The 26,508-nt window shown below is 36.8% G+C and overlaps 3 protein-coding genes across 18 annotated transcripts in view; 1 reads left to right on the forward strand and 2 right to left on the reverse strand.

The window, feature by feature from the left end:
* LOC139981442 (uncharacterized) overlaps nt 1-8,791 on the forward strand; it is a 46,163-nt gene extending 37,372 nt beyond the window's left edge. For all 15 annotated transcript variants that reach the window (XM_071993814.1, XM_071993815.1, XM_071993824.1 and 12 more), the window contains 11 exons: nt 114-305; nt 763-968; nt 1,608-1,794; nt 2,213-2,547; nt 3,138-3,293; nt 3,691-3,829; nt 4,104-4,289; nt 4,901-5,110; nt 6,129-6,299; nt 7,000-7,251; nt 8,024-8,791. In XM_071993814.1, coding sequence (XP_071849915.1) covers nt 114-305; nt 763-968; nt 1,608-1,794; nt 2,213-2,547; nt 3,138-3,293; nt 3,691-3,829; nt 4,104-4,289; nt 4,901-5,110; nt 6,129-6,299; nt 7,000-7,251; nt 8,024-8,196 — 2,207 coding nt within the window. In that variant the 3' untranslated portion in view covers nt 8,197-8,791. The remainder of the gene's footprint in view (nt 1-113; nt 306-762; nt 969-1,607; nt 1,795-2,212; nt 2,548-3,137; nt 3,294-3,690; nt 3,830-4,103; nt 4,290-4,900; nt 5,111-6,128; nt 6,300-6,999; nt 7,252-8,023) is intronic.
* Nucleotides 8,792-9,575: 784 nt separating this feature from the next.
* Nucleotides 9,576-15,827, reverse strand: LOC139981444 (uncharacterized). Of its 2 annotated transcripts, none has more exons than XM_071993830.1 (4): nt 15,590-15,827; nt 14,063-14,280; nt 13,394-13,534; nt 9,576-12,413 (listed from the first exon to the last, which is right to left on the reverse strand). In XM_071993830.1, the coding sequence occupies exons 2-4, from the start codon at nt 14,230-14,232 to the stop codon at nt 12,158-12,160; spliced, it is 567 nt and encodes a 188-aa protein (XP_071849931.1). In that variant the 5' UTR covers nt 14,233-14,280; nt 15,590-15,827; the 3' UTR covers nt 9,576-12,157. The 2 variants fall into 2 exon arrangements, with proteins under 2 accessions (XP_071849931.1, XP_071849932.1); XM_071993831.1 differs by lacking the exon at nt 15,590-15,827 and adding an exon at nt 15,314-15,448.
* Nucleotides 15,828-16,404: 577 nt separating this feature from the next.
* The window catches only part of LOC139981448 (clathrin heavy chain 2-like), a 38,293-nt gene continuing 28,189 nt past the window's right edge, over nt 16,405-26,508 (reverse strand). Inside the window, exons 7-8 of the mRNA XM_071993841.1 lie at nt 24,941-25,114; nt 16,405-24,382 (exon numbers count right to left, since the gene is read on the reverse strand). Of these exons, the coding sequence (XP_071849942.1) occupies nt 24,275-24,382; nt 24,941-25,114 (282 nt within the window). The 3' untranslated portion in view covers nt 16,405-24,274. The remainder of the gene's footprint in view (nt 24,383-24,940; nt 25,115-26,508) is intronic.

Consider the following 26,508-nt stretch of genomic DNA (forward strand, 5'->3'; position numbering starts at 1 on the left):
TATCTTAATTTATCAACAAAATTGTGGTATTTACCAGCTTTCTAGCTTAACCATATGTTTGCACTTTAACTCATACAGTAAGATATATTTCAAAACTATTGTGGATTCCACAGGTCCTCTTGCAAGTTGCCATCCATACGTAAGCCCAGATATATACTACAACAACTGCGTGTTTGATTTATGCCAGCTTCTTCCTTCGGCATCATTCTTGTGTGGTAGTGTGGAAGCCTATCTTTACGAATGTGTACAGGTTGCTGGTGAGAATGTACAAGTTGGAGATTGGAGAAATTCTACACAACAATGTGGTAAGTCTACCGATATGCAATAAGGCGCATGTGTACTTAATGTACGAATAGAGGTACAGATACAATCAATACTTGGAAACGGGCACGCGCACTGCGAATATCCGGATATGATACAGGTTACACCACACGTGTCATATCGCAACGAGAATTATCCTTCAATTGGACTAATAAACCGCTTTTCATTTGTGTCTATGCTTCATATACGTTTTGTCACGTGAATTAATTCCTATACTCATCTTTGGTCAGTTGAACACCTCCACATAATGAAAAGTTATTACAATATTACTTGTATGTTACTCATGGCCCCCGTAATGCCTCCGAGACCCTGATCTGTGCCGCCTCCTCCCCCTCCCCCCCCCCTCCCTCCCCCAACACGTCAACTATCTCTCATCATATCTATACTTAAATGCTATCATACAAACACACATTTCAGATCTTCTCAACTTTATCACAACAGAACCACAGTGTTCAGAGAACATGGTTTTCGAGAGCCGCGGGAGTGCCTGTCCTCCTACCTGTGCAGATCCAGAGGGTGTTCGAGAAGACTGTCCCTTCTCCTTTCTCGAGACTTGTGAATGTGCTGAGGGTATGGTATTAGATGGTACTGAATGCGTACCTGTGGAATCCTGTGGGTGTAAAATGGACAATGGGGTATATATTTCGGTAAGCCATTTTCTTAAGTTCTCTTTTCATTCTTCGTGTGGAATAAAGACCCATAAATCAACGATGCCATTTCAGCCGTATGTTTATTAAAGTAGAATCTCTCTATCAGTGACTATTAGCCCGAAAACCCTAAAGGAACGACAACACATGTCTTGCTACCTTGGATGTTTAGGTAACTTTGTGCCGTATACGTTACATGTAGATATGTCAATATGTGAAGATAGTGTTATTTACCATTTATCCAAACAGATCATTTTTCCGCTTCCTAAACTCTTCTGTAATTTCCGACACGTACCAGGTACCGAAAACATTCGACGCGGTCTCGCTGCCACCCCCCCCCCCTAAAAAAATTGTCCAAATAAGGATATACAACATACCGTCGTGCACACATAACACAGTGATAGAATTAGGCCGCTTACATCATTACTTACATTACACTTCAGACAGGCTTGCCGAGAGGGGGAGGTAACAGCCCCTGGGTCCGTGTTAATTAGGGGACCGGAGACATGCGGGATTGACGTTAATGTATTCTCATACCTCTGTGAATGTACCATATGGGTTTATAGGATGACATACATGTCTCTCGAAATACTTTCTGTATGTTAGCAACTCTTTTTATTCTCGTTCTCTTAAATAAAGGTTGGAGAAGAGTTTATGTCCTCCAATTGTTCGGAGTTATGTACGTGTGGTGAAGTATCTGGTTTAGTTTGCATATATCCTGTGACGTGTGCTGACAATGCCATGTGTGGCGTAAAAGGAGGACAACGAGACTGTTACTGCCAAAAAGGTTACGTGGGTAATGGAAGATACCAGTGTATGGATCAAGGTATATACACTTTCTCATTATAAGGTGGTAGGGAACAGGATTCCATACTCAACGGGGCAGAATCATATTCTGCTTGCAAATTTGGAGGAGCCAGTCCATCCTTCAGTTTTACCTTGTGTGGGAAACAAACGTATATGAACACCCCTCCCTTCTCCCCAAATAGAATCCCAGTTTACCTATTTATAATTCTTTTCGGTTCTATAGGGTTTTAATCCCCTACCCCGACAGAATTTACCCCCCCCCCCTCCGAATGAGGTGGAACAACCCTCTCGGCTAACTTTTGAAGATTACCTGTTTACGTCATAGGTGGTAACTGTTTATTCGTTTGAGATATCAACATCCAATAAGTCATCCAGTTTTTATTTGAGATATGTTTATTTAGTTATTTTTATTTTATTTTATTCATTTTTTGGAGTAGAATACAAAACTTGCAGGATTTATGGCGACCCCCATTTCCTGACGTTCGATGATGTCTTCTACTCGTTCCAGGGGGGTTGTGTATATACAGCTGTTCATACGTGTAGACCTCTATCCAGAGGTGCGCCTCCCTTCCGAATCGTTATAAAGAACGAAAGATTGATCCCGGAGGAGAAATACACTTACACAACAGTTGTCCAATTGCTGTTTCAAAGTAAGGCCTACCGAATGGCTTATACTGGTCGTGTCACCGTGGACGGGATAGTCATGGACAGCCGTTTGCCTTACTCAGACGAGGAAACTGGTATTGAGATATCAAGAAATGAAACGACCTTGGTACGTATCAGAATGGTTCCCTCGAGGTTATCAAGTTATTCATTTTACATATTGTGGTAGCGTCATCAAAAACTAGTCAGTCGTGCCTCATGCATGGTATAGTGGGATCAGTTATTTCACCGAGCATATAGGTAATCAGGAGAATAATGTCTATTACTTACGAAAATACGACATATGTAAGTGACAGTTGGGGCAGGTGTAATGGAGTCGGTGGCATGGTGCTTATAGAAGTGATATGTTATCTGGTTGAAATGTGGCTCAGTGAATAACAGTATCGGTACATTTCGTATTATATATAGCCAAATCATTTAGACATATATTATGGCTGTTACTATTATTACTATTATTGCTGTTGTTATTGTTATTGTTACTGATATTGCTACTGTTAATGTTATGTACTATATTTGGGAGCATATTAATCATGTGCTGGATGCTATATGAGCCCTTTTCAGTTTGTACCATATTTGGGGGACATAAAAACGACACACATACAAGTTTATGATGATTAGTTTAACTTCTATTGCGCAAACTCAAAAATCACTTTTTCATATTAAGTTACTTATATCTATGAATCTTCTTTGCATTAACAGTACCTTCGAAGTGTCTTTGGATTGGAAGTCAGCATCAGTAACGACAATGCACTAGCTATTAAACTACCCTCGGCATATTTCGGTAAAGTATGCGGACTATGCGGTAATGCTGACGGAAATGACGAAAACGACAAAATGTTGCCAAATGGAACTTTGGTGAGGTTCAAGCTTGTGGGTTATTCACTAGATATTAATTTCATCTTCATAGCTTGTCTGACAATTGTCACTCTTTTTGGTTTTCAACACTTCCTTTATTGAAAGAAGAACCGTTTGGTAAGATGATACGTTTCGTCTGGTCTGTCTAACGGGACTATATTTCCAGGGGGTGGAGGAGAGGGGGGGGGCTTTCTCACTCTCCTTTTTATTGGTAATAAATAAATAAATTGGTAAAATAATGATAAATATATTTATAGGCTACTTCGATCATCGGGCCATATCTCAAATCGCAAATGTTATGCCGTCTGTTGTGATTTTTTATAAAATTATATCAAAACTATAATAGCTGTTTTCATGAAATATGGATAATGAAATGGTACTTGTTTTACATATATAGGGCAAGAAACTACCGTTTGCCAACTCATGGGCTTTTGGCCAATGTGTTCCATTGGACGAGCCAATTGAAAACTGTGAAGATGGGAGTGATGATTATGCAGAGGCTGTAGATTTGTGTAATGAAATCATACGGAAAGATGGTAAGAATTAAAAGTTCTACTTTACAATAACGGAAGTTAAGTAGGGGCGGAGGAGCCGGGAATAAGATTTAGAATGCATGCCCCCCCCCCCCCCCCACCGAGGCATAGCAATAGGGGTTTCATTGAACCAAGTCCCCACTCAAACCTGGAAGTAAACTCTATAGAAACAGAGTACAGTAAATTTTCTATATATATATAAATAAAATATAGTTAATTCTTTTCACACGTTTTCTTTGTGATTCAGTGTCTACTAACATTATCCTTTTGTCTATAGGTCCCTTTGCATATTGTCATGACTACCAAAGTCCCCTTCCATTCTTTCACTCCTGTGTCTTCGACCTGTGTGGGAACTTGCCTGACACGGAGCTCTTCTGCGCAAGCGCTAATCAGTACGTCCAGGCATGCGCAGATAAAGGAGCAGGAACAGGTCTCGACTGGAAGAAGGATGTCCCTGCATGTGGTATGTGCCAATACTTCAATTAAACATATTGAACACACGGGGCAGGGGGGGGGGGGTGACATACACCGTCCGTGAGTTTGTGAGTGAGTGAGCGGGTGAGTGTGTGGGTGAGTGAGTGAGTGAAAGCGATATGCAGCTTTAAATTTCACACTGACTTAAGTTTGTTTACAAAAGTCAGTTGTGTGACATTTATTACGTTTACTGTTTTAATAATATCAAGTATTTATTAATTTTAGCCATACAGATAATTTGACAATCCATGCAGATAATGTGCAAAGGTGTATTTCATATTTCATGTTATTCTGAATTTCACAAAATCTGATAGTAACATACTCGATCGTTAATAAATTTCCTACCTGATAACGTAATGTAAATATATTTACCCCACCCCCACCAAAACAGAATTGCACCAGAAACGTGGTTGAAAATTAAACATGAAGACATATATTAATTTTAATATAAAATCAGGGTATTGTTGTTACCAAATACTCAAATTGAAATGAGAATTATTCAACCCCCCCCCCCCCCCACCACCACACCACACCAGATTCTCCTGCTTACAAGTGTCAAAATGTCCTCCATGAAAGCAAAATGTTTTATCCATTTCACAGCGCCGGTAGATTGTCCAGAAGGGTACACGCCATTTAAGCGGTCTTGTTATAAGTTTTGGAGAATTAAGAAGAATTTTGAGGATAGCAAATCGTTCTGTAAGGTGAAAGGGGGACATTTAGTGACCATCACGTCTCGAGAGGAAAGCGATTTTGTATCTGAACTAGCTGGGACACGACGAGTTTGGATCGGAGCCGAACGCAACTTCTCTGGTGAGTGGCAATAGTAATAAATCTTCAGTAGATAGTTCATATAGACAACGTTGCTATTTGTTCCCAATTATTATTACAGAGAGAGCATGAGGTTTTAGCGGACTCTTCTCTGTTTTACCATTTGTTTATCTCGCACCCAGCCCCCCCCCCCCCCCACCCCCCGGCCCTTCCTATAGAAAAAAAACATTAAATATGGCTATAAGGTTGGTCAAGTTACCATTGGACTGCAGTAATACCCTAAAATGGAGGCTAATAGCAAAATGTTCTATATACCATTACAGATTTTATGTTTTCCCTCTTAAAAATACGGCAAATTTGACCGTCTAAAAACTCTAAATATTGTCCTTGGTTCAGTCGGGGACTAATGACAGTCGTTGGGTTCATATACATTCAGTCGGGGAACAATTAGACCACTCCTCCACGCCCTGGACTTCCTTTCAAAAAGATTCATGCCCCTGACTAGATCAGTTAGGGAATTTAGAATTTGTCCCTCCACCTTTGAAATCCAAACATGTGCACAGCACTGTACGTACTGTTTTTAACATGGTTGTAATCTTCGTACCAATTTATAGCTTATTCAGCAATGTTACATCTTATTCAAGAAAATAAAAATATGTCGATCTTCAACATCAATATGATCAGAGACTAGTTTGTAGCTAGTCTGTTCCAGAAAGAACAGTTCGCGGAACTACCATGCTATGGCATAGACACTATCCATTTGTAGTGCACACTAAACTACGGCCGAATCCGAAATTTCACCAGATGTTAATGTATCGAATAACTATGAATGATAAATTCCGATGATATGTTGTCTGCTGTTTTGTGACAGTCTTTGTATTGAAGCATTATAGTATGAAAAAATTGAAATGTATCATGAAACTTACCCGCAGAAATGGACGAGGCACAACGAATGATGGAAGCTGAAACTTTTATGGGCGGATGTTGGTATGTGCATTTGGTATAGGCTGCTGTTATCTCATATTCGTTGTCAAGTTCGATATTGTTTTCTATTCACCAGCTTCGTTCCAGACGTACAACTCCTCCGGTGATGATTCCTACACGTTTCTACCGGATCGTATTCCCAGAGGCATTGGGTCTATACGGTTCAGTATAACGGCACGGAGTGACGCATACATCATACTGAGCCCAACAATGGAGCCAGACGAACACACACCTGTGTATGAAATTGGTAAGGCCTAACAATGCGAACTTTTGGGGATTATTCCAGTGCACGTGCGCGCTACAATATTGGTATTACTTGCCAGGTGAACGATACCTACTTGACTAGACTTTCAAACTTACAGTTTCATATAGTCTCTGTACGTTTGCAGTTTCAGAGGCTAGCTGCGCAGGCAACTTATTATAAGCCTGTCATGGCGCTCACAAGCGCCCTCACTTTGTATCGGTACCTACATGACTATACTTCCTGGTGTGTTGTCCGCCCAAACAATAACACCATGAACAACCGAAAATTTCTTCCTAATACTTCAAGCACTCCACGCGCACTACAATAATGCGTAGTTGCAGGCAAATGCAGTTCTAGTTTCAGTTTGGTTTTGGGACATTTCACGTATACTTAGTGCTGTCGTCTTTGTACTTTATGTAACATTGGTACCTGTAAATCACGCCCTCATCACCTGACCAGAATCCACATACACTGTGATCGTGTGTCATGGTATTCTGTAGGGCAATGGTATGCAGAAGTGCATGCAGGTTCAAGTTTTCGCATTATTCATAAAATAAATGCAGGCTTTGCTTATGATTATCCGCCACCTTTAACAGGAACTATAGATTTATGGCGATGGCAGCCAACTCAATAAATGTATACATCATATCATGGAATCCTGCAGTAACTTAATCCGTACTTTACATTTTATGGATTCTTACAGCAATCGGAGTTAACAGGAGAAATTTCATCAGAAGGTGCATGGATTGTCCAGAAGAAGATTCAGAGCAGAAATACCTTCTGGGGGCAAATACCGAACAACGTTTCTATGTCAATTTTCGCGATGGTAACGTCCGCGTTGGTCGTTATACAATACGAAATATAAACCTTCACTTCATTGATCAAAATCCATTCCGTGTGTATTATGTGGGATTCAAAACGGTTGGTGAAGCAGGCACGTGGAAATTCTTTGACAGTAAGTTACTCCATCGCTTTGTCTGTTATATATTAATGAATGCACTGGTTTATAGTAAGTAATGGTAGTCCACAAGCATAAAATGTAGCACTTACGAGGGCTGATTTTTGTTCACATTGTGAGCTGGAAGTCTATCCGAAATGCCTCTTAATTAATGTGTCCCTTACTGTAGATATAAGTGTTTGAAAACCTTTATAAGGTCTTCTACGTGATTACTGGGTCTCAGTGGGGTGGAGGTGGGGTGAGGGTGGGGTGTTACGTCATTATACTGTCCAAGTTGTTGAACTTTCCCTTTGTACTATATTGTTACAAAATATTTGCTTTAGCTGTTGTTGTGCTTGGAATCCATTGCTTCCACGTCCATTTTCGGTAACTAGGGACACGCCAGATATCAAACCTATATCTCAGACATATCAAAGAAGAACAGTTTTAAACCCTACAGTTTAACAATATAAAAAGGGGACTTCGAACCTGGCTTAGCTATCAACACGAGGGACATTGAGATCAAACCTAGCCTAAAGCTATCACCAAAAAGAAAGAACATGTTAATCAAATCCGTCGCTTTGCTATCTAAACGAAGACCATGAGGATTGAACCTGGCATAGTTATTTACAAGAAGTTCATGAAGTTGTTTAAATATCTAGTAGATGGCTCACCTATATAGCCTTGCTGTAACTAAAGCAGCAAAATACTCACCCCCAAAATGAACGAAAGACAGTCGGATTGACGTTGGGAAACTTAAATTTCAGACGTCTTTACTTTTTCCTTTCAGATGACTTTATGTGGCTGACTTCCGAGAGATGGAGTTATGACAATTACCGATACGGAGAACCCAGTAACTACGACGGACAAGAGAATTGCCTAGAGACTAATTTCGATTCCAAGATTGGAGCTTGGAATGATCACTTCTGTAATCTCAAAAAGTCGTTTGTTTGTGAGATTTAATAACTTTCATACCACCGAATGCTACACTGAATTGAATTAAACAGATTAGTCTAAGCCTTCAGTCGTTTTCATTTACAAAACAATATAGAGGCATATAAGAAAGTTAAAGCAGTGTATCCAGAGGCTGATGCTGTTGGTTCAAAAGACAAAACAAAAACTATATGATGATTTTATGCGAAGCTGTATCTACAGGCCATCACATGGCATTGTAAAAACGCTCATTACTCAACCAAAATATTGTATATCATCTCAATAGCTTGATATTAAACTGAGTCAGTATATATGGCCTGCAATTGTCACTTTTGAGTTAATTTAATTTTCGATTTATTAGTGAAAACGATAGTTTAAGGATGACATATTTTGGTATGTTTGACTTTCTAGAAAAAAAAACATGTTAGTATTTTATCCTTGTATATCATGTTCTTTGTAAAGGTTGAAACTACATTATATTCTAGTTAGAATAAATTTTAACCCAATTGCTTGCGATTTGACTTTCATAGACGATCTAATGCCATTACGAGATTATGTTTTAATTATAAGAACAGTCCATCCATTATGAAGATGAATACAGATTTGAATCAATTTGCATAACAAATCAATTTTTATTTTATATTTGTATCTTTGCTATGATATTATTAACACTTAAATTCTGCTGGAAATCAAACTTTCAAAAAGAATAATTTAATAAATATTCATGTTTTTCTTTTCTTCTCGTTCACGCAAAAATGCACGTACAGTTTAACACAACACTGTCCAATGATACATGTGATCATAGGACTTTTCTGTGCTTAATACATGAAAGAAACATCCATACGCGGCCGGGCATATCGTAATCGGACAGGTAGAATTAGTGGAAATATTCATAAATAGAGAGCAGTAGATAATACGGCGCTCATATGGAGCAGCGATGGGTGGTGTTCAAAAATGAATGTCAGAGGCGCGGCCACCATTTTGTTCTGTAAGAAAGGGAGGGAGGGAGGTGGGGGGGCGACTAGATACTATGTCGTCGAGGGCAGGGGTGGCCACTCGCTTTTGAAAAGATTTGGCAGAATGGGAATAAACTTAAGGTGCAAAATAGTGTTATATTTTGAAACAACGAAGAATGGTTTACTGTTTATGTGCACATACATACATGTTATATATTCATGTACTGCACACTTGAGTTATTTTGTATTATTCTGTCGGCCAGTCGAGGGGTTCCGGGGGTGGTTGGGGGGGGGTATGACCTCCTTTATATTTGACGTGGTTGTGCAGATCTGATGAGACTTTGTATATAGACCAGTTGTTTTGACCGCGTCTTCTGTTTTTTATTCTTTTTAATTACTCACTTGAGCTGATTTACCCTTGATTACATTGTGAAACGATACAAATGACGGTGGTTGTCTGTAGCATTCAAATTTTATCAAAATACCTTATAAAAACACTGCACATTTTTACTTATTTCGTTCAACAGTCAGGTCTTACATAAGGTATAAAAAAATATCCAAAAAGTTTTGATCACAAATATTGCTGAGTGTAAAAATGTGGGTATCCAAACTTACATATAAATGACACTCAATCTGCACTAACCATAATTTCCAATTTTATTTTACAAGCAACTTTTTGATCATTGAATACTCTACCTATCAAAAAAACACAACACTGGTCATTTATTTAAAGCACCTGCATACACTCAGTGTGACCACCAAATTTTGCTGAGAATCCAACGTGCTAGCTAATCACTGTATTGGTTAAAACTTCAATAAAACTTAAAAAGTCAGCTGATAACATAACAGTTATCCGATATTTGGTGATGAAGTTATCATGTATTTAGCTGGAAGACTGCAAACGCAAAGAACCGGGCATATGTAAGTTGGTGTATCGGCGTTTTCAAACAGTCAGGATGCAGGTAAAGCACCTGTTTGGCTTATTATTACAATACTTGCATTCACCCAGAGTCAATAAAATTTCCCAACTTCCAATTAACTTAGTTCCCTTTTTTAAAAGCTACCAAAGACAACTTTTTTTCTTATTGTGCATTGATGGTTTGGTGACCATACACTATCCGGAATGAATGATAAGTTCACGGTACATACAAATTAATAATTCGCTAATACCCTATGGATGTATATCATATTAATTTAAATACTGATGTCACACTGATGTTTAACACATGCAGGTATATTAATCTGATAATACTGATATGTTTCACAATATCATGTAACAGATGGTTTTCAGAGCAGAAAATATTAAAATTACATCAGGGTCATCTGAGATCATAGTTACTTTAATTTCATGTTATGAATAGATTAATGATCAGTTTATTGTAAACATTCTTAGTGATACCATTAGAACTCATTGATAACATTACATTGAGAAAATAAATTTTAAAAATGCCGAAATTGTCTGCATGTTAAAAACATTTTCAAGCCTGTGTAAAATCTATAAAAAATGGCAGCAACCCAAACAAATAAAAGTTAATTCTGTCAAGATGTAACTCCCTTAACATTGTTTTAGATTTTGAGCAAGACCAGGTGTAACATGAAAGATATAGCATTTAATTACACAATGTTATAAATATGACTGTGATTTGCAACTTGATATATGACACTTATCATTATTAAGTACTTTGTCATTCGTTGACAGTTCATTCACAAATGAATAACTCTGAAAGACTTTAAAGAAACATGCAATTTCACTGCAAATAGTACTGAGTTTACAAGATTTTATCAACCTGGGGCAATATACATTTCTTACAACCCTGCAAACAGCATTTTCAATGATATCAGAACAACTCAATGCATATCAGATTGTAAAACAATTAATAATAATACAATTCCTGTTATTCCATGATTATGATCAGATAACTACCTAAGATTAATAGGTGGAAAGAAAGTCATTAACAAGATGACTGTAAGCTGTTATTTGAAAATGACTCTCAGTGATTGTGGGACAATAAATCCATATAATGTTAAAATTAATCATTGTGAGCAATAAGTGTTCTAATGCAATGCTGAGCAAAAAGTCACATTTCCTAATATGGACAAACTATTACAACTATTTGCATCCAAGATATAAATGCAAATATGACATTACTGCATTGACACACACATGGGTCTCATTGTCAGAACACAGCTAAAAGCAGGCTTGTAAGGCACTGAAACATGCAAAGGCATATCTGAACACAGGGCTGTAAGATAAGACAACATTTAGGTCTCACTGCCAGATCTCAGATGAAAGCAGAGCTCAAAGACAATGCCACACACAATGGCCTCCCTGTCCCAGCAAAGCAGAAAAGAGGGATGTAAGAAAATAAAACGGAAACAGCACCACTTCATGAGCATACAGTAGCTGAAAGCAAGCCCCCAAAACACAAAGGCCTCACATGTCCCCTAACAAGGGCAAACAAATCTAGAATAAAGTAAAACACTTTCAGACTCCACTGTAAGAACACACCTCAACTATAGGAAAACAGAACAATAGAGCAACAGTCTTATTGTTGGAACACAGCTGTAAGCAAGGCTCAAAGACAATGAAACACACAAAAGGCCCCAATGTCCCCCCCCCCTTCCCTGCAACTGCAAACAGGGCTATAGGACAATGAACTAGAGAGTGGGCTCATTGTCAGAACATAGCTATGAGAAGGGCCCATCATAGACAGTGAGACTCTTGTACGTCATTGCATATGAACAGTATGTTTCTTTAAACTTCCCAAAATTGACAACTGAATTGAACATTCTACTAATTCCTTATTGTATACAACTAACCAAACTTCCTTCCTGTTACAATTCACCTCACAAATGAATTTCAGTACCTGTGATAGACCTACCAGCTTCCTTCTCTTTGTCCAATGTGAAGCGTTGACAACATTATAACAACTTTCCGAGTACAGGAATACTGAAAACTCCATTCAAAATCACCAAAATAGGCACAAAGGCATCTTGTAGTTTGTTATTTTATTTTTGGTTTCTGATCGTTAAAATCATTCTTTCCTTTCGTTGAAGTATTCGTGCATGGATTCTATGGTGAGTTTCATATGATATAAACTATCTGGGTGGGTAGCCTTTGAATGATGTAAAACGTATTGACTGGACACCCAAGGCGTACGTATCGTCATCTCTTCCTCCACCAGGCATCCGGGTCCCCCTTCTTCATCCTTCGGTTTAAATGTTCGGATTATGTTACCGGACAACCCAGCATACCAGATGTGGTAGTGAATACGGAGTTCCTCTCCAGGTCTGAAAGGTGGCAACAAAATATTTATGTTGAGTGTTGTATTTTATTGTATTGGAAAGAACGTTGTAAAGATTAATACAGAAGAATTCAAATTTTAGTGGGTAATATATTGCTGGATAAAATGTTCATCGCATATAATTTTTAAAGAAATTTAAGAAAATATATATAGTAGAAAGAAAACTACATAGAATACCTCAACTGAAATCATATACAATCAAAGTCCAAGCTAAAACATTACAATTTGTCTCGGACTTGGTAGGTCAGAGTACATGTAGTGAGGAAAGACAGGTAAGGCAGCACATGAGACGACCACCTCAAATGAAAGTGTCTGCATTATTTCTTTTGGATAACAAAATGACCGCCCAATTATTGTATCACAGGTACTTTACTAACTCAGTGATGTACTGAACAAGAGCATTGGTCTTTTCATTAATACTAATCCTGGGAAACAAAATCTTCTCCACGTTGAATAGGTGATCAGTATGGCACAACATCTGCTAGAAATTCAGATACTGGTCACCCAGTGACAAATTTCAACAAGCACTTTCTAAACCTGTCACTCTAATAGCAGGTATCCACACTGAAACATTTAATTGTCTATTTTAACAATCCTTGATGGCTGGGGAATCTTTTGGAAAAAATTAGAAACTTCATGAAAGTACTTTTGATAAATTTAATTTTAAGAGTGCCATTCAAAAGACCATAATACTGTCTTGATACAAGTCCTGTACAAACATGAATTTACAGTACACAAACATCAGTTAATATATATAAATATATATATATCTAAATATTTTCAATATTCATCAGCGGAAATGACACAGTCCCCAAGTTTACTGTCCTACAGAAAACACATAGTTACTTTTGTTTTATAGTTACTTCCCCATGTAACTGATAGCTACATATAATGAAAGTCAAAAGTACATATCACACAGATTTTTCAACAAGTAGAGAAGAAGAAGAAGAAAGGCATAAAACTTACTTTGTGAATTCAAAGACAGTATCGAATACCAAGGTGTACTCCCAGTCGAATAGACCCAGCGGAATAACTTCTGTGACTTCATACACTTCACACTTTACGTTATCATCTCGGGTATACTTCTCTTTCACAACAGCTTTCCGGCTGAAATGTTTGGAAGATATTTCAAGGATTAACAGGGCATATTTTTTCTCGAGAGAATATCATGAGGAATCAAGAGTAACAGATTTATAATAACACAGACTTTAAATTCTACTATCTATTTAATCAAACCAAGACACAACATCCTGATGGAGTACTTTGTTACAAGTACCATTTCTTTGCAACATACTGTACAATGTGAGTTACGCATCTAATCCATGGAATGCACGGATTATAAATCTTTTACAGGATGATGCACAGATTGAACTTGTTTCCTTTTCATGGTTTCATATTATTAATCTGTCATATTATAATTTTGTAGTGATGAAGATGATACTTATTGATTCAAGTCAGACAAGGAGATCTATGTGGCTTTATACAGAAGACACTATTTAAGGTAACTTGTGATGATTCTGAAAGAAGTTTGCATTCATGAGGTCATTATTTGCTCAGAACTCTGGTGATATTCTGTGGATTTTTTTAGTTTTCTTAAATACAAACAGAAAATTTGCATAATTTGTTTATACTCACCCATACTTGTGATTTTTCATGTTGAGTTGGATATCACTGACTTTACTGTATACATACTTTGGATCTCGATAAATAAAAATACTAGAATTTAAGTTGACATCGGTTGGTCTCAATAGAAAGTACAACCCAATAGCGACCAGAATCACTAAGATGGTAGTTTTTAAACCCATGTCTGATAGGTATGGAGTAAACAAGGGAGCCGCCACAGTTGAAGACCTCTGCATTGAAATAAGAAGCATGAAAATTTGTATCATGAACAAGACAGACTTTCAGTCAAGAAAATTATAATATTGTGTTTACATAGTTAGTGCAAAGGTTGGTTCCCATGTGAGCACACTGGAAGAATCCCTTAATACCCCAGAAAACCGGTACGGTTATACTGTTACACAGGAGATTGGTTTACGAACCTTTGTTTGGAAAATGTTACTTGTTTTTAAACTTGTTGGGATTCACATTGGGATCAAGACCCATATCATGGCTGTCAGATTGTTCCCAAATTCTTGTATTACAAGTACTGTACAGTACTACCTAAGTGTTTAATTTGCTGGGATTCACATTGGGATCAAGACCCATACCATGGCTGTGGGATTGTTCCAGTTGGTTGATACAACAGCGTCATCATTCTTTTTGTTCTCAAATTAGTCTATTTTGAGAATGACACAACCACAATGCCTTAATTATTTTATTTAAAGGGTGTGAAGACTCGCGCACAAAGAAACGTCTCATGCCGGTAATCTGACCTAGTTTCGAATGAGGTGTAACAGAAATGTAAGACACCACCATCGATACAAGAAAATATACATATATAGTGTACAGTCAACATACAGCTACGGTCAATACCCACAACACAGTGTATATAGCAGCGTGGACATCTCAGGTCTAGATAAAAGATAACAAGGTATCATGTTTCATTAATGTCTGCATTTTGTAGCTACAAGAAGAAAACGTCATTTGCAAGCAACAGAAAGTTAACTTTTTCAGAGCTCGGCACGCGGTTTGGGGCGAGTCTTTAATGCCTTTAATGAACTACTGTTTAAAGCAAATTTTTACAAAATGACAGCAGTCAAGTGTTCTGGTTCTCATATTGTGTTGAGAATGGCAATCACAAGCTTAGTTTACAGATAAAACAAATGGAAGAAACTGATCAGCACAATATGGGTCTTGATCCTTATTGTAGCCTTCAAGTTCAAGTACAATATTGACTGAAGTTTGCCCTACATTACTGCACTTAGGCTAATACTAGACTTGTACCTCGGTTTCACCTTACTCAAGCCACGAAAGAGTGCTAGGAACATAACTTAAAGGATATTATTCTGTCTTAGGCACCAAGCAATCCTTTCATCAGTAAGGGCTAGGGCTACTCCTAGTCCTACTCCTTGCGTTCGAATTGATAGTTACATAACGTAAAACCTATGCACGCGATAGGCTGCAGTGTAGGCAAGACTGGTCGAATACAAGTTTACAAGTTACATAACCCCCACCTAATACTGCTTTCTAAAAAGTTTCTACAGGCCCCAAGAGCCTTACCAGTTCATCTATGACAATATAAAGCTGGATAGTCTTAGTCCTTCGCTTGCTTGTAGTATTCAATCTGTACTCTTCAAAAAGCGTCGCGTTGTGGTTTGTAATTACAGAAATTCTGTTTGTATTCGGTTAATCATTGGTCTCCGACCAAGGCTGTAACTTGGGGTGCATCCGTGTACGACAAGTTCCATTCATGTGGTGTATCACTAAAGCACAATACTTCCTCGCTTTTTCTACAACAGAGACAGCGAACGGAAAGGCGAAACACTACCCGGCCACCTTAGTTTTTGCCTTTTACTTTGATTTGATACCACTTTCAAATGACATTCATACTTCTGCAAAAGATCATTTTCATTTTGCAGTGGGCATTGCATAGAAGATTGAAAATACTGTAAGGTCAAATGGGTAATTGTTTCAGCTACCATACCAGAAACATTCCAGACCTTTGTCACTGGATATCATTACAGGCAAAGACAAAAGATTTGAACTTAAAAGAAAACACACAAGTACACTAAAAGGAGGGGGAGGGCTAGATATCATAAAACAGTCCTGTTAAAAGTACACCCAGTCTCCCCTCCCCCTTACCAGTCATGTGGAATTTAAGCAGACAATTTGAAATTTGGTGCACTGTTCCTCATCTGGCATGACCTCTCCTCGCACCCATGTAAGTCTAGCATTCCTAATGAAAGGATTTGAAGATGAAAAAAAGCATGAAACTATTACCCTCACTAAACATTGCCCTGGTAGCCAAACCAATTTCCAATATTTATCTGCTCGGAATATGAAAACAGAAAAAACAACCATAGGTACAAGAGAAATTTCACTTTTTTGTAGTCTTTTATTATTCTTTGTTACATCTCAAGGTAAAGCCTTGATGTCAATAAATTACAACCAATTAAAATGTATTGAATATCATTGCAACATGATACATGACTAACATACGATAAATAAGACATTACTAAGACCGTAACAAAAAAGAACCAATGTTAAGTTGTTAGATGTTGCTGGAAACTTCGCTCATTTTATTGAGACTAGTTCTGTTCTGTTGAAACACCTTTATTAAGAATCCTGTTGAGTTTTTGCTTAATTTATTTAAAATCAACGTATGGATTATGAGTATTTTACTTACATTTTCAATAGAAAGTTGCCCACTACAATTATTTTCTACATTTTTAACAAAAGGAATAGAATGAAGTCATTATGGATGTATTTCTTCCTTTTGTTTCTTATTTTGGTTTCTTCTGTTTTTTGTATTATGTTCTGACAAAGCAACAGACTATTCAGATGCGAAATTTTCCTGTGAATTACTAACACTGTATCACAATTGTTATTACTAAATTATTGAAGAAAATATCCTACTGGGGAAAATCCCAAGAAGAAGTTTCCCCCAAAATTACCACAACTTCCATAATCTCACCTCCCCCCCCCCCCATCCCCTCCTACATACACATACAACCCGATCTCCTGAACTCGACCAAATACTCCTAAATATGCAACCATTTAGAGGCAAGTGAAAAACAAAACCAAATAAGTCAAATCAAACGAATACTTAATTATGCATATTTCTCTTTTCCAAAATTATGTTATATGTATGTGACTGCTATTCTGTGACGTAAAATCAGTTTGTTTCTTAAGGTTTCAAACATTTGTGCGTTCAATTAAATAATTGTAAATTTGCATGTAAATAATATGAAAGTAATTTTCTTAAACTATTAACAAGAATTTTTCTCACTAAATACTGGTGAATGTGGTGAAAGTTGAAAAACATATCTGACAGTTTTTCTATGTATCTTTTGCACCATAACACAACATCTCTCCAAGTTGTCAAAGCCATCTCCCTTTCACCCAATTCCCACCACCCCCCCTTCTCAACCCCACTACAGAAGAAAGAAAAATAGAAAAACTATGACTGGCCATAAACAACCAAACTTTGACTACTATTGCTGCCAATCTTTAATAGAGCATCTGTTCTCAGGCGTGACCAGAGATGGTTTGGGCCTAAAGCCCTGCGGCCAAAGGTCCATTAGGGTTCCTGGCAAATGTTGGATAGAGAATAATGTATTCTCATTTTCTTAATACACTTAAATATTTAGAGTGCAAAGGGGGTAGGGGAGGGAGGGGCGGTGATATAGTTGTCCTGGGGCCCAACTTGGCTGTCTGTCCTCTCTGGGACATCAGGTTTTTCTATCATCCTCAGAACCTGATAATAGAAGAATTTTAAAACCCCAGTATAATATTTTTAGAATTTCTTTTAGCAATTTTAGTTTGTATTTTGGGTAACTTTTGAAGACAATACAATACTTCCTTTTCACTGAAAGGCAAATTACCATATATTTAAAATTGTTGATGAATACATAATGGTCCATTGCAGCATTTAAAGAAGCTAGAATCATATTCAGACAAATTATGGTAAACATTAAAAAGTGACCGATTAATAATTAAATCTATTTCTTCCTTTAAACAGTCTTACATACCTGATAAAATACCAGACTGTTGTATCATCACATGCACAAAACAACAAAAAAACAATATTGATATCATAATATAATATAGCATAGATGTACATTATCATATATTACATCAAAATATAATATGTATACATTCAATGTAATACATCTATGTAACAATAACATTGTAAATCATTCTATGCTGTTATAAAGACATCAAGAATTATATTGTTACACAAATGCACTACGTAAAATTAATATATTTTCATATGATAATATTGTTTCATAATTGTTTTTTCATATTTTCCTTATTATGCTACAATTTGTTTAGTTCGATACAACATGATTCGGCTGATTAGATTAGAGACAGTAAAGACTGTGGATTGTCTCATCTTGAAAAACATTACAACTTTGGAAGACAACACTTATCCATACCCAAACACTCCATCTCAATAATTTATTTCTAATTTGAAATTAATAACTTATTGAAAGTACCTAAATCAGTAAGATTTCAGTGCTATTTCAGGGTATGATTTATGCATAATATTGACCTTGTCTAAAAATTTGTTGTCTGTCCTCAGAAGAAGATCCTGTCTGTCTTCACCTGCACAGATTTTTTTTGCAGACGATTAGCTGTTTGTTAACAGATTTTTCTGTTTTAATTTTACGGTCATCACTATGAGGAGACCTACATTTTCTTCAGCAATGTCTCTCTTTAATAGATGCTGAGTATATTTGCAACGTAACATTTAATTTACCATCGACAATATTTTTTTTATTTCTTGCCAAGCAACTACTTAAAAAAGAAGAAGAAAGAATCAAGATGAATTTGACTCAAGACAAAACGATTCATTCTGACATTTTTTTATTTTGGAGGGTAAGGGGAGGGGGGGGATTAGTCAAATATTGACTAATAAATTCTTTTCTGTATGTCAGTAATCTCAACAAGAAATTACCATATAAACATAAAATTTCATTCATCAAAGAGGATACACTAAGGACCAACATTCACAAACCACTTTGCACTCATACAGTAGAAGCATGACCCACCTACAAAAAAACAAAAAATCTTTATATATAAAAAATAAATAAACAATAACAGCTAAGGGGTGCTAAAAGGAAAGTTCCTGGGATCCTTAAAACAAAAAACTCACAAGGAAACAACCAACGGAATTGACAAAATGTTGAGAAATAAGTATTCACTTGATAACAGGTTGAGATGGGATATTCAGCCATCATATGAGATGTTCAGATGTTGGGCAATGGCTTGGCAATATCACTTGTTTTCTGCTACATTTTTCACATATTACTGCTTATTATTAATTAATTATATATTAATTAGCCAATACAGTCAGTTGCTGACTGACAAAGCATTGAAGCAAAACAACATATTAGATATTAAAGTGTTATCCTATAAGAAGATAAGGACGAAAAAAATAGAGTTTTATGGATACAAAATCATAAGCATCAAAGAGAGAGATGAACGAGGAAGTTTTACACCCTGTGTTTGCTTACATGGACGTAACCTTTAGATATTACGGGAATGAAAGTACTCCAATTACATACTTAGTCTACTCCAGATCTGTAAGACAACGATAACAGACTGCATAATGTCATAATCACACAGACCTCTTGCTACTCTTAGTTGTCAGGCCCTAAATTCTACGACCACGTCTGTTTTAAAACTTATTAAAGGAGAACGTCTTACACTAAGCAAATTTTTAACTTTAAAGGAACATTCCGGTGACAGATAATGTGACACTGATATGGCAAAGAAATAAATTCCACACTGTAAGGTGAGAACCGCATCTCAATATGTTGTCCCTTTAAAGTCAAGATATGCTTGATTGAATGGCACTTATTTTGACTGGCTAACACCCCCTGATTTCTTTCCTGCAGTGTATCACAGTGGGTGGTCTGTGATGTCACAGTGCTAATTGTTCTTCAAAAGCTTTACTTTTCTATGATAATCTCCTCAGTTGATTTTTCCTTGAAACTTAATACATTTGGAATGTTTGTTTAGTTGTCAAGGTTCTCTATATTTAGAGTTTCATCAAAATGCAGTTCTGTGTTGTAGAAATATAATAATAATGATAATTAACAGTTCTTATATAGCGCAACTTACAATAAAGTCTTTCTGCTCTGTACTTAACCCTGGTCTTTGGTAACTTGTCACACCTACACACCAAAGTGTGCACAAATCAAACAATCTCTCCTGGGGCACCCTGGGGGACTTCCCATTGGGTGCAGCCACAGGCACACGCAACTATATTTACAATTCACCTCGCAAGTCCCCATTTATACACCTGGGTGAAGAGAGGCAATGGAGATAAAGTGCCTTGCCCAAGGACACAACGCAATGATCTGGCCAGGGCTCGAACCTGTAATCCTTAGATCACAAGTCCACTGCCTTAACCACTTGACCACAACGCCTGTCATATATATTATCTACCTGTGCAAAAAAGTGAGTTAAATATTATAAATATCAACTGAATTGCTTTGATGACATCACTAACTCTACTGTTGCCAGATGCATTAATCACAAAATATCAACAACAACAATCATATTTCACCATAAAACATGGTATAAGGATGCGGTTTTTTCCCTACTGTATTGTAGCAGAAAATTTCCAGCATTTGTTGTTGTTGGTCAATCTACGTCAGCTACCAGAATATCCCTTCAACTAACTGCTCGAAGAGAGCAGACCTTTCACTTTGTTAAATAACAATACTATTTAAAGTGAATAATAAATAAAAGAAATAACTCTACACAAAATGCATATTTGCTATACCATGAAACCATATATATACAAACAAGTTCATTTGAAAGTTGGTTTAATGAGAATTTTACAAATGTGTATTGCACATGGCAGCATTTTGAAATTACTGAATGATGAAATAATTATATTGGTTGTTAATTACATTTTCAATTAACTATGTTGGATGAGTAGCACATAACGAGAGAATTACGAGACTAAATACAATGTAATATTTATAGCAAGTCGTTAAAGATTGATGGTTACAGAAAGAAACGAGAAAGTGCCTCAAACTTGATAGAATTCTATTCCATTAAAATAACTGCAATGCATCCCACAAAAAAAAAATGGAAAAAAAATTAATGATCTGTGCAGAACATTATCGCAGAGAAGAATATGCAAAGAAAGCCACAGTTTGCATCCACCATAAAATCAATCTATGAAATAAAGGGAGGTGGGGGAGTGGGTGGGGGAGGGGGTATTTGGTGAAGATATGACAAAGTTCAAATGATACCTCAATTCTGCATTCTGAATGAACCTATTCTATCCAACCTCCAGCATGGGATGTATGATTATACATTAAATAATATTTGTTTCCAGCCTGAATCTCCCAACCCCTTCACTATGATGCTCACTATGACCCTATGTGCTACTATGTGACAAAAAATACTGTGCTTCACTTGGATGCTACAAAGAGATCTAAAATGTGAGTCATATCACACCTAACAATGGAGGTTATATTATACTTTAAAACAAAAAATCAATAACTTTACTAATTTAATACTGATATATACATATATTTATATATGACATAATTAATGGTGGGTAAACAAATTTAGGAAAAGAAAAGAAAAAAATACTAATGGCAACTTTGTTCATCCTAATAGAATAAGGCCAAAAATGACCACAATAACAGAATTGGGGTTACATTGGAGATAATCAAGTTACCCTATTGACAATTCTCAAATATAAAGAAACCATTGCTTGAAGCTCAAGCAGGACAAGAATATAACCTAATGCACAGATCCTTGTTGATTCCTGAAGAATGCAATACAAATCATCTCACAAAATTCATTTACCATGAACTCTTCAAAACCCAAAATAAAGCTACTGTAACATTATGGGATAGATTATAGAGTTATAAAGTAGGGAGATGGAATTACTACAATAGCAGAGAAGAAACAGGTAAAAATGTATACATTAAATATTACTGTTGTAGAATTCATTTTCATGATAATTGCTGAAACTAACATACTTCATGTTGAAAGCTATTTTAAGAAAGGCTTCTTTCGTATGTAGGTAGATTGTTCACATCAGATGACCAATGTACTCGCAATGTTGCTACAAATTTGTGCAGAATTTCTGGAATAAATTAATGTGATATTATTTGTCGCAATTTTCGGCATGATTTTAGCTTGCTTCACGTACAATTGTGCAATCTTTGCTAAACATTTAATGTCACACTACTTCGGTTGCTCCAAATCTTAGTAAATTTTTTCAATCAACTATTCTTGCTTATTTCCGATTTTTCCAGCATGTCTGGTATTCTAGCATATCTCTGCTTTCACATAAATTTGAGTAAATCGTTCTTAAACTTCTCTCTTCAAACTATACTGGTACAATTGTTACAGCTTTCATTTTATCCTAAATATTTAATTGCATTCTTCTACAAAATACTATTTACAGAGGAGCTCTAAGAAGAGCTGCCAAACTGGTGAACTCTGCAATAGGCAAAACATCTCTCTATTTCTGTGCTCTTGCACCATCTTCCCACACGGCAAACATTCTTTCACCTTCTAAGTTCCTTTCCAATGCTCATGTTTCAACTGAATGTGCAGTAAATACCAAAGTCAACCAAAGCAAGACTCATAAGTCAAATATGCATAAAATTTAAAGAAACATTACAAAGACTTCTGGTGACCATTAATGTAACCTTTATTTTGTAATATTTCTGATACTGCAGTGTAGAATTAATTCTTGTTTAATATTAACAGCACTTGCTGTGTTTCCCGACTCCCAGAGCCAATGCAAATTAATTATTTAAGGGATGATCACTTATCCCATATTCCTTCCAACTATCTGCGTCAGCAGAAATATTTTAACAATGATTATCTGATACACTCTATCTTCATATTTCAAATGTAGTTTGCATGAGCAGCGAGTCCTTAGAATCATGTTAAGTATCATAATTTCAGTAGTCCATTAATTTTAGAACGTTAGACAATTACTTACAAAGAGAGAGAGGTGCTCTTGATATGATCAAAGCCACCTGCTTCTGCACGTTTATTTAATTTAGTTTAGTTTGGTATTTCCCTTCTGAATTTAACAGAAGCCTATTAATTACCTGATCCATGTGATGATTATGGATAACATCTGACTCATATAAAGCTTTTTCATTTCTATGAATTTTTAGAGTATAAGGAGGCAGGCATGTAAGTGTTGCAACCATTCCTGCCCACCCCCCGGACCGCCACCTAATGTCGTCCCCATCTGTCTGATGAGGGTGCACCTCAGAATCTGACAATTTTTTTAAATACTGAAGGAGGTGCAAGCACCCCATTCATCATCACTACACTGCAGCAGTGGCAAACAAAGTTGCTCCAAAACCATTAAGAGAACAAACAAAACCCCAATCTTCAAAAACCACAACTCCAAGGAAGAGACCTCTCTCCTTTGTACTATTCATTTCATTTGTATCATGTCATATCAGTCTGTATGATGTCATATCAGTCTGTATGATGTCTCTGATCACCCAGCTCACACTACTGTACCACCTGACACTGAACCAGTTCCATGGCTTGACCTACTAACCTTTGACCTTACTGTGGCATCTTTAACCAGTTCTTTGGCCAAATAAATCCTTCAACTGCTGTGGCATGTCTCTCAACTATCCCAGTGCAATGTGTCATACTTACTAAATTACCTTTCATCTTTTTGTTTTCTTTAATACCCTGACTGTTGCATGTGAGGTAAATGAAGTTCCTTCCCTTATCTAACTACCTAGCAATGTTTAGTTAGAATTAGATGCTTCTGTAGTCATCATCATTCAAACAATAAGATTCAAACCTGTATTGTAGCTCTGACTATAGTACTTCTTCCATGAATTCTCTCTGCACCAGAAAAGGCTTAGGCTAAAAAATCCAGCCTATATATGTGTGTTACGTAACCAACCTGTCAGCCGCCAGCAGCTCATGACGGTGGAAGAATTTTACCACAGATTTGTGTAATCTGTCAATGCAGTTGCACGACTCTTTGGGTCAACGTATTTCAAATTTTCGTCCCCAAAATCCACCATCAGCAGTCACACCTTTGAGCCAGCAATTTGAATGGCGCCCTCATCACAATCTCCTTACATATCACCTTCGGAATTCTTTCTGGCTCCACCGATATTTCTTTGTGCCTCTTCAGCTCTCCTACAGCCTCAACGGTACTCATTTTCACAACATATTGCGTAAAACCTTCTAAACCATTCTAGTTCTTTTCCTTCATTCCTTTGCAAAGGATTTCTCCAGCTGATCGGCAACGATTCTCTTCTTCATCTTCTCCTTGACATGTGTAAGTAGCGCTTCCTCCTTGATCTTAATTGAGAGTAGCTAAACAGAAATAAAATAAAAGAGGGCTACTCAGAGAAAAGAAATCTGTAGGAGTGGTGGTAGATATAGTAGTAGTAAAATAATGTAGACTGCATAGAGGAACTCATGCATACTAGTAGAAAAGATCCCAGTAGGGGTGCTCACCCACATACTATGAGCAGCCGTGCTCACACACATGGGAACATATAGAGGGCAGGAGTACTCACACATACTATATATAACTTTGTCCATGACTTATCCATTCCATACAACTATCATTGCTTCCATATAATCTACCCTAATGTACTATTAAAGTATTCATCACAATAACGGGGACAAACCACTATCAAACTAAAGGACTGAATTCTTCTGCCAGATAAATCCCCCCCCCCCGCCCAGTCCCACTTAACCCCATCCTACCTCATTCCATCCCACCTAATCCCATCCCATCCCATCTCTCCCCCTAACACAGTATTCTTCTTGCACAGTCTTCATGCTTTGTGGTGAAAACACATAAAGCTTCTGCCCACATATCAGTTCACCATAACCAGCAATTCCTGGGTGAGGATGACTGTTTACCTTTCCACATCTGTCGAGAGCAACGATCCGTTTCTCCTCCACGTCTGTGATGGCCGTGAAGACAGCCATGTGAGAGACCCTGGCGCTGCATAGATAGACACCCGTCTGGATGTCGGAGACCTTCACCATACCAGATTTAGTGAACACGTAGACTAGACCCTGAGTTGTGCTCACCTATGACAAGGATGGAAACAAAATACTTGTGTCATGTTTTAAAGATGCTCCCTTCTTCTTAACTTCTCAAATAACATCTCACATCACTATCTTCAAGTTCATACAAACTTAATACAGTAATACCTGTAATACCTGTAATACAGTAATACCTGGAACCAGAAATTGATAAACATTGCATGCTTTATGCAATCATTCATGTATCAGTGAGACACATTTTGGCAGTAGCACTTTGTATTTTGTACTGTCAGGTTACCTTTATAATGGTATTGTCAATATTAAACACTATCTAATTTCAGTTTTATATCTATTTATCACTGAACCAATTATTATCATCAGCCTTTGAATGTATTTGAATGTTTTCGATCCTTAAACCTGATATGGATGAAATCATTTAAGTTTTACCCAAGTTTTTCTTTTTATCTCATGAAAACATTAATAATTAAACACTAAAAGTAAAAACGATGGTTGGCACTTAACCGTCTAAAAAATTCAAAGAAACAGGGGCCCATTGAATCCCTATTGTTAAATATTCAACTGTGATATAAAAATCTACATATTTCTCCCTGGATCTCCCACCGATCTCACACCTTGATAAACGAATTTGCTCTGTAGACTTGAACCCTTAGTTTTCCAGTACACATGATCATAAAAGTACACACGATAACCTGACGGCAATGTTCGGTAGACCACTAAAGCAATCAAATCTTGTGAACGTAAAACATTTTCTCTGATTGCTAAGGTACATACACATTACAATATACAGTACAGTGACCTATTTAAGGGGGAAATTGTTACCACGGTTACGACACATGCAGCAACACAGCTACAAAATTATATGAACTAGTTTTAGTAGTTTCATTTCTACCTGATTTTGAAGTGAACAAACGAGACCACATCCTTGAAATTTTTTAAAAATTACATCCATGAACAAGTTTAATTTGGTGTATGTTTCAACGTCTTTCAACATCTAAGGTGTTAATGTGATCCTATCGTGAAGCAAGAAGGCCGCCCAGTGTATCTAGGACATACTGTACTTGTAACGGTTACTACGGCGATAGTAGCCGAGTAATATCCATATCAAATTTACACAGGTTTATGTTATCCCTCTAAGATATCGATCGGGAACTCGTACAAGCAGGATGTGCATTGATTTTCTTCGTTCTTCCTTGGTCTCAATTGATGTTTTATAATTTGATGGTTGGAGCAATATTTTTTTTCTGTTACCATTGCCAGAGAACTGAGACTAAGTTAAATTGTATCAATAAATAGCAACCAATATATATGCTTAATAAGATAAACAAGAATTAGAAGACCTCTAAGGAATATGCTTTAAATGACGACAATAGAAGATAACAAAAAATAAAAAGAGAAGATAAAAAAGAACGAAAATGAAA

Source organism: Apostichopus japonicus, chromosome 15 (assembly GCF_037975245.1).
Source record: "Apostichopus japonicus isolate 1M-3 chromosome 15, ASM3797524v1, whole genome shotgun sequence".
Classification (NCBI taxonomy): domain Eukaryota; kingdom Metazoa; phylum Echinodermata; class Holothuroidea; order Aspidochirotida; family Stichopodidae; genus Apostichopus; species Apostichopus japonicus.